The sequence below is a fragment of the Pangasianodon hypophthalmus genome, chromosome 26 (genome assembly GCF_027358585.1).
Source record: "Pangasianodon hypophthalmus isolate fPanHyp1 chromosome 26, fPanHyp1.pri, whole genome shotgun sequence".
Classification (NCBI taxonomy): Eukaryota; Metazoa; Chordata; class Actinopteri; order Siluriformes; family Pangasiidae; genus Pangasianodon; species Pangasianodon hypophthalmus.
Window position 1 is genome coordinate 13461623 of NC_069735.1, and position 15117 is coordinate 13476739.

General features: G+C 37.0%; 1 protein-coding gene across 5 annotated transcripts; it reads right to left on the bottom strand.

Moving 5' to 3' along the window:
- Positions 1–721: 721 nt before the first annotated feature.
- gyg2 (glycogenin 2) lies at positions 722–15080 on the bottom strand. 5 transcript variants are annotated; one of them, XM_026932068.3, is made up of 11 exons: positions 14221–15080; positions 12669–12810; positions 11821–11995; positions 11047–11209; positions 10666–10792; positions 10072–10339; positions 8953–9114; positions 5957–6097; positions 5455–5595; positions 3497–3639; positions 737–2372 (listed from the first exon to the last, which is right to left on the bottom strand). In XM_026932068.3, the coding sequence occupies exons 1-10, from the start codon at positions 14225–14227 to the stop codon at positions 3514–3516; spliced, it is 1452 nt and encodes a 483-aa protein (XP_026787869.3). In that variant the 5' UTR covers positions 14228–15080; the 3' UTR covers positions 737–2372; positions 3497–3513. The 5 variants fall into 5 exon arrangements, with proteins under 5 accessions (XP_034155912.1, XP_034155911.1, XP_034155910.2 ...); XM_034300019.2 differs by having other exon boundaries at positions 733–3639; positions 12669–12839; XM_026932067.3 differs by having other exon boundaries at positions 734–3639.
- Between the last annotated feature and the right edge of the window lie 37 nt (positions 15081–15117).

The window sequence follows — 15117 nt, forward strand, 5'->3', positions numbered from 1 at the left end:
TTTAAGTTAAATATTTAAAAATATTTAACAAACAAAGTGCCATCCTTAAAAAAATACTAATTTTAATTTTGAGTTTGCACACATTTAAAATATTTTGTCATTTAAAAACTATTTTATTTTAATGGGGAAAACTAAACCAAAAAAAATTGTTGTGTTAAAATAAACCTATACAGCAACCCATATATTTAATCTCAAAATATCACTCATTGCATGTTATTAATTTTTATGAATTTTCAAAAATCATGAAAGGTGCCAATAATTATGGTGTTGACTATGCAGGTTAGTAGAAGCAGGAGGTCTTGCATGATCTTGTGGTGACTCATTACTAAAATTATCTCAAGACCAAGACAAAGAATTTGATTTGAAAAATAAAAATAATAATAATAAGCACAGTTACTGTATTCTTAATATCCTTAAGCTGATCATGTATTTTGCAGATATTATCTCAGAGTAGGGTTAATGATTTTGGATCACTAAACTTCTATCTCTGAAATCACTGTGAACAGTGTAGAAATCTGATCCAAGCCCTGAAAGAGTGGACGTTTGTAACGTACATGTGGAATACAAGAGAGCATGCTGGACAGATGTTAAACTCACAGGAATCCTTTACCCAGTTGACATCTGCTGTCCTCTTCAGTGTTTCTGTTTATTTTCACCTGACAGCTAGTTTTCAAAGCACACAGCTATGATCTTAGCATAGCAGACCAAGTGTTTTGGAAACAGTTGTGTAGCGCTGTCTGGAATTATATTCTTGCAGGATTAGGAAAATGTCACAATGAGTGATGAGGTAGACATATATATTGAGTGGCAGATGTTGGATGTAAAAATACATGGGTCATAGTAGGCAATATTTTCATAGCCTTGTATGTGAAAGACATCAAAAGTTGGGGAAATCCGTTGAATAATATTCATGATTCGGCTAAATATTTACACCAGTGACAAACAGCTTCAGTTTATTGCCTCTGCAAACAAACTGTAACTGACATAAATGATGACGACTTGTGCTACTTCCTATGTTTTGATTGTGCAGAGTTGAACCGAATAGAAATATTTACATAGTCAAGGGAGATTTATGAATAAACCCAACCTTTAAATAAAGTCAAACAGGATAAGCATCAGATCATTCTTCATAAAACATCAGTTACTAATACACGCACATGATGAAAATGCAGTTTCAGGTAAGGAATCCCATAAGTATGGAAGTGCTATGTCATTATTTCCACTTAATATGTCATTATTTTAATGTCATAACTTGCTGCTTCAAGATATTGTCATTTTAACTTAATATCTTGTTATCTTGATGTAATAAATCAAGTGACCATCGAAATATGACAAGTTGAAATGAGTTATTTAGTCAAAATAATGAGATAATAACTCAAGAAGCTGCTATAATATCTTGAAATAATGAGTCATTCATTCAAAATAACAAAATATTAAGTAAGAAAGAAAACACTTAATAAAAAAAATTGGGGGTGTGCCTTTATAGAACAGAGTGGTGTCAGTTACCCCAAATTTGATTATTTAACAAATTATATAACAGCACATCCAAAGTATTTTATTCCTCTTGCAAACAATTAGGATTTTTTATTTATTAATACATCATGCTTTTAAAAAAAAAAAAAAAAAACACAAAGCACAAAGTTGTCTGTCCTGAAGACTCTTACGTGGCGGAAACATGCTGATGCTGGAGACTCCTTCCATAAATGTTAGTTAAAAATTCCCTTCCAGAAAGCTGTATATCAACAATTATTCATTTTATTTTGTTAAACACAACAGTGTTTTAAATCCACTAATTATTAACATTAAATTAGGTAGATCGTCCACTGTGAATGAGCTGTGGATATAGAAACTGTAATGTATTAGAATAAGCACATTAATATAATCCTGTGATTTAAAAATCAGACAGAACTACTGTCAGAGTAGTTCTTTCAGACCAACCAGATTTGGGTCAGGGTATAAGATAAAATATCAACATACTATCTTTAAAAGAGAGAGAGAGAGAGAGAGAGAGATTAAGTCGAAATAATGACATAGCACTTCATCATTGTTTCAGTTTCTGAACTTGAGGTTTAGGGCTTCTGTACTTAAGAAAGGCACAGAGGAGAAAAACACATCTCATAACCCTACACTCTGCATCTTTCCAAATCAGCAGTACAGCCATACCAGTCTAACTGAAATGTTTATTTCATTAGGAATGACAGCCACACCCTGGGTCAATAGAAAATAATTAGTTGTATTTAGAGCAAAATGCTATTTATAAACTAAAACAAGGTAAACATACAAATGGACATCAACGTCCCTCCATCTTGGAGTAAAGTCAGAGGTGAGTCAGGATGTTTGTAGGTAACATCTGGTAAAGTTTGTTGCGTTCCCTACAGGGAGACAAGTGAGTGTGTTGTTAACTTATTAAATAGGCAGCAGCAAGAGGATGTAGTTATGACTGCCAATACCTGCAAACAACCGCCGTGCAGATGTAAACAGAAGCACTACTGTTGTCATCCACAGTGCACATTTTATTTTAAATAGATCTAATATAAGCAATCTAAAATGCTGAAATCTGTCTGGAAGGCTTTAACATTTTGCAAATTGCAGAAAGAGCACCCCCTAGTGTAGGACTAAGGTCAATTTTAGCAGTGCTCAGTGCAAACCACCACAAGAATTAAAATATTCTTGTATTCTAATATTTAATATTTCATTAACACCATATAATTTATGCAAAACAATTGAACTGAAAAGATAGCACGTGATATTAACCACTCAATTACAAGCACGCAGACTGTGGTCCTCTAAATCTCACAGGAACTTAATGCAATAAATTGAAATAGAAAATGAAATAGAATTAATAAGCATTAGAGAATTAAGATTTAATGAGCAGTGGGTTCATATTAAATCTTCTAAATTTAGAAAATCAAAATAAGGAAAAGATAAAGTAAAAACAAATGTTTCTGATTTTTTTTTTTTTTTTTTTTCTGTACCTCTTAGCACTAACAAGGCCCCGCCCTCTCCCCAGTTTGGTCATCTGCCAAATCCTACCCACTAGCTACCTCTCTCCTATCGCATGATAGCTAGCAATCAGGGAGGGTGAGGGCTGACATGTTCTTCCTCCTTCCTTTCGAACTGCTGCTCATGTTGCGTCACAAGGCACCATAACGTGAAAAGTGCTATCTGCCCTCTTCCGCATACATGAGCTCACAGACACTCATGATTGGCTGGTGTCACTCTGACTGACAGAGGAGAGAGAATATGCCATCCCTTCCACCCAGAGAGCACGGCCAATTTGCTCTCTTCACTCCCGGGCCATGGATATCTGTGGCACTGATGGGATTCAAACTCACAAATTGCTGACAAGAAGGTAAAATGCTTTTTTTTTTTTTTTTTTTTTTGCGTGTCACTCAGGAGCCCCTTTGATTAGCTGTAGAGTAGATATAATAGAGGTAGACATAGTGAAATGATAATGGATACAATCCAAATGAACATTTGTTACTTATTCACTCACACGCATAAAACACGATATTATTTGAGAAATTGGTCAAGCTTTATCCGGATGTTCTCGAAGGCATCTTTGCCCAGGTAATCAATATGGCCCTCTTCCCACCTCTTCCGATGCTCCAAATTCTCCTTTAAAGCCTCCATTGTGGCCTGAAAAAGTCAAATAAAAAATGTTTTAGTTGAAGGTGACATGAAGAGATTTATCTGTAGAGCTCTGTTTAGGTGTAAGCTTGCACTACAAAGGAACACTGCTTTCTCCAAAGTCAAAATTTATCCATATTTCAATATGTTTGTTTGTATCTAAAATTCAATTAGATTCAATTACTCCGCACACAGCAAAACTTCAGAATTGTTTTTATTTGAAACTCGAATGACTATTGTTATTAATGCATTCACTGAAAATGTATTATTTAAGTAATAAAACACACTGAGATGTGTTGTTATAGGAAAATAAAAAATCAACAAATTATCAACAAAGTTGATCATTTTTCAATAACAGCATGGCCAGAAGTGTTTTATTACTCTTATACCACAGCAATTTGTCAGTGATTTTCTTTTATATAATTATCAATTAATTAATTAAACATCACATTACACTTTTTTTATCCATTTAGAGTTATGGTTAATGTTGTGGAATGTCCACAAACCCAGTTAGTTTCTGTTTGTTTTGGCAGATATAAACAGTCGTTCCCTCACCAGCCTCTCATTTTTTCTCCCTCTCTGGACGTTAATAAGACAAAAATATAATTTTTGATTATGTTACTGAGCAAAGCTGTCCAAAAACTTTCCAGTGGCGGAAAACTTAAAGTTACAGCTGTTACGAGGCACTGACACTGGAGACTCCTTTAAAAAAATTTTACCATATCAATGATTACATTTTGGTTATGTCACTCGCATAAATTCAATGGAGTGTCCGCCCTACAAACCCCTGTGAATTAGTAATCAAATAATCGACAGCTTTGAGAATGCAACAGCACTCAATACCATGACTGAGGTGAGACTCTTGAGCAAGGCACTGAACCCCAACTGCTCCCTGGGAGCTGCAGCAAAAAAGGCTGCCCACTGCTCTGGGTGTGTGTGCGCACTTGGATGGGTTAAATGGGTCACCATACTTGGCCACACGTCACTTTTTTTTTTAAATCATTATTTAGCCTAACTAGCTAGCTTTATTGGTTAGTAGATGGAAAGCTAGCATTCTGTGAGCACTGGCTTAAATGTGATTTAGGATTCACTGAATGGGATCAGATATGAATTCATGCTATATATCCATGTATTTTAAAATAATCTACACACACTACACATGTAAAACATGCTCATTTCTATTACCAATGCTACCTCTATAGCTAGTTCATTTTATCATGGCAGCTTGCTGAGATTAGGCTAACTTCATGTATTCTTAACTTAACTCATTATTAATTTGACTAGTTATTTCACCATTTGGTTTTCACTTCCTAGTTAACCTGTTGCTGTCTTTAGATAGCTGTCTTTAGTTACAGTACGTAACAGTGCTTGCTAATATCTTTTTGGACAAACTGATGTAAGTCATTTTATATCTACCAAATTATTCATACTGTTACATTCAGCTAGCAAAATCTGTATAATCACTTATGTTGGTAATGCTCATTTTTGAGATTTGACCTAATGGACTGACATTAAGGCTCAGAAATTCACAGAGAGAGTACTCTACAGACTGTCAAGCATTAGCTATTTTTTTACCAACAGATGGCAGTAGATGAACTGATTTTAGTAAATCTCTACGCATGAGTGTAAAAGAGCAAGGAAAATTCTTGAGGTTTCCAATTCCACTGGAAAAAATTTAATCATTTGCTTATGTATAGCTAAAAATAAGACTGGCCAGATTTCTTATTGGTCTGCAAAACTTCAAAGCCAAAATGGCTGACAATCTGAAGGCAATAAATTCGTCCACTTTCCATCCCACATTCTTCAAAAAAGTCTGAGACCTACATTGTCTGGTGTGGCTTCTGAGAGGGCAGATTCTGCTCCTGAGACCTCTTCTAACTGTTTTTGTTCAACTAGTGGCTCCTGAAGCTCGGACTTTTCCAAATCCTCAGGATTGGCAGCAGATACAATGTCAAGAGTAGAACACTGGAGTGTTTGGGGCAATAAAATGAGAACACATCAGTAACACTGATAGAATAAATATGCACTGCAGTAGATTCAAATCAGAATTGCTTGGAGGGGGGAACAACTGTAAAATAACTTTGCCTGGCTGCTTACAATATATTACTAATGACTAACATTGTGCTTCAGTAACTGTAGAATGTTCTTGAGGTTTCCAATTCCACTGGAAAAAATTTAATCATTTGCTTACGTATAGCTAAAAATAAGACTGGCCAGATTTCTTATTGGTCTGCAAAACTTCAAAGCCAAAATGGCTGACAATCTGAAAGCAATAAATTCGTCCACTTTCTATTCCACTTTCTTCAAAAAAGTCTTTGAGACCTACATTGTCTGGTGTGGCTTCTGAGAGGGCAGATTCTGCTCCTGAGACGTCTTCTAATTGTTTTTGTTCAACTAGTGGCTCCTGAAGCTCGGACTTTTCCAAATCCTCAGGATCGGCAGCAGATACAATGTCAAGAGTAGAACACTGGAGTGTTTGGGGCAATAAAATGAGAACATATCAGTAACACTGATAGAATAAATATGCACTGCAGTAGATTCAAATCAGAATTGCTTGGAGGGGGGAACAACTGTAAAATAACTTTGCCTGGCTGCTTAAAATATATTACTAATGACTAACATTGTGCTTCAGTAACTGTAGAATGTTCAGTGCACTCATTTAACACTTTCTAAGGGTTATTTCCTGTGAATTAATGCATGACAGTGAATCACACACACCATCCAGTTTTCTACCTCGCTCTGTGTATAAAGGGTTGATGTGTTTTTCACAAGGCGTGTCTAAATTCTTCAGCAGTGAGTTGAAGAATGCCCGAGGGTTTACTGCTGGTCTCCACGATGGAGTCATTATGGAGTTATTATGAGTCAGAGAGGGAGAGAGAGAGAGATTAGATTCCCTAATAGTTTCCCCAAATTTCTACTTGTCTAAAAGATTCTAAAGATCTTTAAAAGTCTGCATGTTTCTCAAATAAAGTGCCTGATGCATTTCAAACTCAAGAGTAAAGGCCTAAGTTCAGATCATATCATCAATCTTAAAAATCAGAGTACACCGAATTACCAAACAGAGCAATTAAATATTAAACTGGAGTTTACCGAAGCTCAAATTATTTCGAATTGGCCATATTTCATATATGGAATAGATTATTAGGAATATTAAGAACACTCTATATGTGTTTTTAAATCCAAATTGAAACTGTACTTGTTTAACATTGCGCATTCTTAGTACTTGTGTCTTTTAGGTTGTAACACATCCTACTGATGATTTGGAGTAATTGACGTACAGTAGATTTCTAGTTCAGGTCATTCATGCCTGCATATTGTACCACAACCTTGTATCACAACGCTGTTGAATTCTCGAATCTGATTGGTCAGAAGGTGTTGATTAAGTTCTAACAATATTCAGTGGTAAATTGCTGTGTGATAAGAGGAACGAACCTCTATCGGATGTGGTGTCATTGGAAAATAATCAGCTTTGTGGAGGTGTCAGTAATACCACTTTGCATCGGGCAGCATTGCGCAATCATGTCATTGATTATTTTCCTATAACAGCATGTCCTCTTGTGTGTTATTCCTTACTTATCATAAATACTTAGTTTTGACCTGTTAATCCTTTTTTATGTAAAGCACTCGGAGATTTTGAACTCCAAATGAAAAGGTGATAAAGATTACTGGATCTGAACTGAGTACAGGTTTTATTTGGCCAACGGTCACGTGTGACCTGAGAGAATTTCATCTTCACTGCGAAAAACATTCAGGGCAGGAGCGAGATGTTCTTTAATAAAATTACAACCCTGATGCCATATGTCCTCCAGTTAGCAGAAAATGAAAAATTACAATTCCTTGTAGAAGAGGAGCACGATGCAGCCTCTCTGACTTCATTTGTCACAGTGTGTCACAGCCCGAGGGTCATTGCAGAGCTAATATTGTTGCTGAAGAGTCTTTCACACAAAGCAAGCCCATTATTGCTCTGGCTGATGAGTTCCATTCTCACCCTTGAGTCATCCTCCAAATGTTTTGATGGATTTTCTATATGTGTGTGGGAGTGAGTTTGTGCAGATGCAGTTGCTTTTACTAGGGATGCATTGATACTAATTCTGGTCGATACCATGGTAACGTACTCATGCTTCGATACCCACATTCATGTGACACTGTGTGACGTTAGCCTAGTGTACATTACTGCACTAATGAAATGAAATGATAGTGATCTGGAAATATTTCAAGATTAATGATGACAATCTGCAAAACTGTGCTCTGCGAAAATATTAAGAGGAGGAACTGCAGCATCTTCCTACATTACATGTAACCTGATAAATCATTTAAAACATAAAACTCAGCCTGAGGTGTTTATTGCTAGCAGCACGCAGCAGCAAATGCTGGCTAGATGAGAAATACTTTCTACAGACAGTACTAAGTGAGAGAAAATAACAGCTTTTACCCAACATGTTGTTCCTTATAATCAGCCGCTATCAGTCATTGACAATGAGGGACTCCAATGCAATGAAAACAATAAGGTACTTTACAACCATATTTAATCCAAAGTAACTAACGGAGCTAGCTAATGCACTTCATTTAAAACCAACTAACTAACATTATTTTTAAAAAATGAGCCTAGTAACCTACGTGCATGAACAAATAAATACACAGATGAGCTTTTCATGGCCAGGATTTAAACTGGGGGTGGAAAAGAGCTAAATAACATTTTCAATGATGCCCCTGATTGCTTAATTCAAAGTAGGTTACTCATTTCCTTATCAGTATTGTATCAATGAGTACCAAATAGAAGAAGCCTTTATCTGTCACATGTACAGTACAGCACATCAAAATTCTTTTTATTGCTTATCCCAGCTTGTTAGGAAGCTGGGATCAGAGCACAGGATCAGCCATGATACTGTGCCCCTGGAGCGGACAGGGTTAAAGGCCTTGCTCAAGGGCCTGACAGTGGCAGCTTGCTAGTCCTGGAGCTCGAACTCCTGACATCCTGATCAGTAACCCAGAGCCTTAACCACTGAGCTTGTACTCGGTCTGAAAAAGATCCCTAGTTCTCTTTTTAAGCGCACACTGGATGCTTGAACTGAACTGCAGATTCTGAGAGTGATTTCAGGAATCAATGCTACCTGATTTCTAATCTATGGTAGTAACCAGAAGCTTGTAAGCTGAAATCTAAGAACTGACACAGAACCGAAGTGCCGCTGTTGGGTCCTTGAGAAACACCTTTAACTGCTCACATACGCTAGATTTGGACTCTCACTTGAAAGTCATTTTGCATAAAAGTGTATTCCATTTGAATAAATGTAAATGTAAACAGCTCAAAATCACTCCTCTCACCATGTCCTCCAGCTGATGATATGTACTTGAGCTCGGCACATTCACCGTCAGCTTCCCGAGTGATTCACTGGGTATTTTCTCTTCTCTGTCCTCGGCCTGAGAGACTGACTCACGGCTGTGAGGAAAAGGAGCGGTGGGTGATGTTGCAGTGGGCTGTGACCTCTAGAGCACAAAAAAAACAGGAAAGTAAGCCGATATCTACCTCCACATGCTCGGGAATGCACTCTAACCTTGTCTTGTATGTTAAAGCGTGCTGAGCAAATATGTATGCAGAGCACATACATGTTCTAGAGGACTGTTATGTAAGAGCTTGGACATATTATGCACATAGGGTTCAGTACAAATAATTACACAACTATTCAAATGTTTATTCAAAAGACTTCAGAAGATCTGAAAGGAACCCCTTTGATGAGTAACAACTGAGTAACCACAATCATCTGTATCTACAATCTTATAAGACAAGTCCATTCAACTTAATTTAGTACTTTATATTGCTATTATTATTAACCGCAACAAAACTACTTTGTGTACTATAAAGGAATAAAACAAGGAATGTGCTGTTATATGAAAACAAATATGTTATATGAAACCAAATAATTTAACAGCATGTCCTTCAGTATTTTATTCCTCTTTTTACCAACAATTACCATTTTTATTCATTAAATAATATCATTATCCATTTATAGTTATGTTTAATGTGGTCGAATGTCCAGGAAAGAGATTAGTTCCTGTTATCACTTATGTTAAAGCAACTCTAAAACCCCTCACCAGCCTCTCTTTTTCCTCTCATTACTGGGAAAGTCCGTTTGGAAGACTTGGAAAATGTTACAGATACAAAACTCTGAAACCAGAGACTCCTTCCGAAATTGCTAAAGAAACATATACTTACAAAAAAAATCACACCATATAAACATTTACATGTTTTTTTTAATCTGTATATGTGTAGTGTCCACCATACAAATCCCAAGTCCCTGTTACGAAAAATAAATGAACACCTTCTGAACAATCAGACTCAAGAATTCCACAGTGCACGGTATAATGGGAAGTAAGGTATTATAAACATTTGATGCATTTTTTAAATTTTAAATGTTTCACATCGATGAAAGAGTGTAGCCTTACATGCGGCGAAGTGGTCACATGGGTGGAACAGGGTGCAGCTGCCATTTTGCATAGCTGCTCAATCGGTTCAGAATCATGGCGCTCAGCAGGCTCATCTACATGCGTTTTTGTGTGAGCGTTGTACTCTGCCCACCACAGGTTCACATATTGCTCCAAGATCCTGTTGGAATCCCATTGAGTAACCTCAGTGGATGGTTGCTGCTTGTATGGAACATGCCATGGCTTGTTCTTTCCCAGGAAGTGGACGATCTTTGCTTGATGGCCATAACTGCACAACAATGAGCACAATGGAAAAGAACTGAATTTAGAGGATAAAACATAATCTCATACCACAGACAAGAATTTCTTCCTTTCCTTTTTCTACAAAATTCCTACAAAATTCAACAACTACCATTAGACTTCCATAATTAGTGGGTTTTTTTCAGTACATGGAAACATGTTGAAATTCTTGTCCATGGTAATCATATATGCTAGATATGTAGTAGATTTGAGATTGGATGCTAGAATATTCCTTTAAGATATCCTTTAGCATGTTTCATATTTTGCTTTTGCAGCCACAGGAAGTGATTCTTAACCATTCTGTTGAATACATACTTGTGGAAAGCTGGTAAATAGGTGTAGATTGCATTGGTGCTGAGGTTGTAAATGAATGGGAGATGCTTATTGATGTCCTTTATTGCCCAGTCACTGAAAAAGGCATTTAAAAGTCCCTGATCACCTCCTAAAAACAAACAAAACAAACAAAAAACCAACAAGAAAACACTATATTAAAACAGTACTCGTGAATATATGGGTGTTTGTCAAATTTTCTCATCCTTAAAATCTTAAATAGCACTAAGCATGAAAAATCATTCATTCCTTTATCTTCAGTAACCACTATCCTAGTTATGTATCCTGTGGCTATAGTATATCCTTCTCATCCCACTCCTGATTCTCTTTTCTCCTCCACTCCCTCCGTCTCTACTTCATCCTCACCATCAAAGCTGCCACACATCTTGGCGTGCTCCAGCAGGTGTGAGTGGGTCTCCAGTGACGGTCTGAATACAAACACGCCAGAGTTGAAGCAATCGGGCCAGCCTGGATCTGGAGCCGCAGAGAGCTCTTCTCGCTCAAACAGCTCATCGACATTACACAGCACCTGCAAGAGCACATATCCCGGATATTCTTGAATCGGATCGGTCAGAAGGTGTTGATTAATTTTATATAATAGCAGCTCTGACAATAGTTCTGGCTGCAAGGCAAATCACAGGTTTGTATCAGTGTGCTCATTCTAATATGTTCTCATTTCTATAGTAACAACTCATTCACTGTAACTCTGCATTTCAGACCACCTTTCTGGTTAGTCGTGGCTTTTGATCACACATCTATCCTAATGCTGTGTTTCTATATTTGCTCTGTCAGCAAAGGAACTGTGTTCAGGATGTTGTGAACACTAATGCTCATTATTGATTCCCATGTCACACTTCATAGCTCTTTAGAAAAAACATTGCTGTATAGTTGACCTGGCGACCCCATATTTTGGATTTGCACTGAGTGGTATTTGCCATAAATCACTGATCCAAGTGAATGCAGTCTATTTAAGTCCTCTTTATTCCCACTGTGATAATCGATAATGTTTTCTTCACGAGATTAAACCGAATGAAGACATAATTTAAGAGTAAATCATCACCTGCCATTTTTTTCATTTTGTCAAAACTCAATGATACAATCAGCAGATGCATTAAAAGTTATTTCATACTAACTACTCACAAGTGTATCAGCATCCAGAAACACACATTTGGTGTACTGTGTGAGCGTCCAACAGTGAAGTTTGGTGAAGGTGACACCCAGGTCTGGACGCCTCAGCCAGAAAAGGTGAGCCCTGTCCCTGCTGTCCAACACGTCCACCACTACAACCTCATCAAACACGTCTTCTAAAGACAAACTGGATACATATAGAAGACAGCAGCTGTGCATGAACAGTTAAAGTCACCCAGAACTTGTCTTCAAGACCATAGCTTTATTTGTATATTAAATAATAAACTGACAGTTCCACTTTTAGACAACAATAAAAGGCACGTGTGTTTACGCCCATCAAGAAATTCGGATTGTATGAATATGCGAATTAGAAACACCCAAAAAAGCTTACCTACTAAAGAGCTAGTTTGTTGGGACATTTATTGATTCTAAGCAGCAACTTTTCTTGTAAAGACATAAAGGTGTTAGTTTGACCCAAGGGGATATTTGCACCTCAAATTCTGTAGGCTCTTGGTGATATTTTATAGAACCCACAACAGCTGGAATCCACTTGCTGATATCTTAGATACATAACATTTAAAACCCATATAATTGTCAAGTTCATCTTGACTAAGTTTCTTTGTAAAACATTTGTTGTATCAGTAAGGGTTCTACTTGGAACCTTACTGTAGGGGGTTCTTCTCTTTCAAAGACCTCTACATAGAATTTTTAAGGGTTGTCCAAGAGTGACCACCCAGTTCCTGTGCTGGATTGAAATTGTTTAAATAACTGGTGTTGCATGGCCTGCATGTGCATACTGGAACATGATTCACTCTAATATTTTAATTAAGTAACCATTATCATTTTATTGACTCTCTTACCGTGCCTCTCTGCTAATGTTGGGAGAAACCATCACCACCAGTTTTCGAGTTGTTCCATGCTTTCGCAAGCACTTGCCCACCACTAGACTCCCCATGCAGTAGGCATCACTAGTAGCCAGGGTCACAAAGGCCTGGTTAGCCTCTAATACAGAATGACAGACAAGAAAATAGCTGATAGACAAGACATGAAAAGGGTAAGCCTGATGAAGCTGGGGAGATCCACAGCTCACATGGAGAAAACTGTTCACACAACAACCAAAACCCAGACACTCCACAAAGGTGAGCTTTATGGAAGAGTGGTGAGCCTTTTGAAATTCCATTTGGAGTTTGCCAAAAGTACTGAAGACTCAGCAAACATGTGGGAAAAGATTCTCTGGTCTGATGCAACCAAAATTTAACTTATTGGCCTTGGCACAAAGCTCTACCCAACTCTGCTCAAGAACCTGAAAGCACCATTGCCACAGTGAAGCATGGTGGTGATAGCATGGTGGTAGCACCTTGTCCTCTTGTTTATTTTTCTAACTAATCCCCTGTTTACCTGGTCACTGACTTTTGGTGGACGGCCTCCTCTAGACATAGTCATGGTTTTGCCAATTTCCTTCCATTTTTTTAATAATGAATTTAATGGTACGCTGCAGGATTGTCAGTGTTTGGGATATTCTTTTATTCCAGACTTGCTTTGATACTTCCTTGGCCTTTATGATGCTGTTTGTTTAGGTACGTTCTTTAACAACTTCTGTTACAATTCAAGTTACGTGTAGCTAACTGTCAAGTCAAATTCCTCTTAATTAAACTGCATTTCTTATCTAAACAAAATCCAAATTTAAACCCCAAACAGCCAGTTGACTACATTTAAATTTTATTTTGTTCTCTGAACCACTTCTTTATCTAGATATAATATACTAGTGTAAGAACTTCAGTATTTTCTCCTTCCCTCTCTCATACCAGGCGGATTGTTGGACAGAAATGACAATAAGTCAGCGATACATTGTTAAGTCTAGATGCCCCTTGCTATAGCTTACTAGTATGCAGTGTCCTTTGATGCGAGCTTGATGAGTCCAAAGCTTTCGGAAATTTGATTAATGGCAGCATTGTCTCTCTGACCTTCTCTCCAGCAGACCAAAGAAACAGATGGCTGCTACATGAATGAAATGTCACCATATATTGGATGACAATCAAGGTCATAATAACCGAAGAGCTATGTTGCCATGCAGACTAAAAACTAATTATATAGTTCATGCTTTCAGTAGCAACACTTCATTCAATATGCTTTATGATGTGTGTTATTAAAATAGACTAGGATTGCATTAGCCTTCTGTGAGGTTGGAGTAGTTACTATGAAAATATTCTTTTTTAAAAAAATTATAACACATTCTTTTATATAATTCACATATCCGCTTCTTGATCTTGCATGCAGTATGTACAAGACTTCTGATATGACAGTACAGTGTTTTGTCGTTTATATTGCCATTTATTATTTTGTGGACCACATGAGTTGTCTGAGATCAGAAAAATGAAATGTAAATCATTTTTAAGTGAATTATGCACTTACCTGGCATTTTCTATGTTGTTCTTTTGGCCTATGCTCCTGGTGTCTTCAGCTGGACACAAATTCAGGCCACAAAATCCAGCATGTACAGAGTTCTATTCGAAGGCAGCTGCTGTGCTGAGACCAATACTGTCACGCTGTGTATCACTCTGCGTTTTCCAAGAATCAAGTTGACTGGCTATATCTAGAAATCACTTCTATAGCCAAGGCTGCAGAGCTTATGCCCTGTATGGTGTGAAGCAAACTGAAACTCAACCACTCCTAATGGTAACTCCAGATGACAACATGTTAAACAAACGTTCAGTGTGGTCTCTGGGTCATGAGACTTTGGTCATTTAACTGCACCACCACAGTTGGCCTGGAAACCTGCAGTAAACTAAATATAACATATTTATTCCCTTTATATGTAAAATATATATTTATTCCCTTTATATGTAAAATATATATTTATTCCCTTTATATCTAAATGCCCAATGCAAAGTGGAGTTATGATTCCAATTTTTAATTTATTAAAGAATGTCACATTTTTATCCATTTATAGTTACATTTAATGTTGTGGAATGTCTAAAAAAAATAGTTCCTGTTATCGCTTACATTTTTGCAGCTATAAACAGACATTTCCTCACCAGCCTCTCTTTGTCCTCTCTTCAATTTAATCAGACAAATAAATGCACCTTGTCATATTACAGAAAAACTGCAAAGTGCAAAGTTCCTGTTACTTACTGGCTGTTAGAAAGAGCTAACACTGGGGACTCCTTCCATAAATGTCAAATAAACATCTTCACTATTAATGATTATATATTTTGTGTCATTAAATAACAGCATGTTTGTAATCTGTTTATTAAGCTTAGCTTATGTGGTGCATCTGCCATACAAGTCCCTGTGTAAGCTGTTACTATA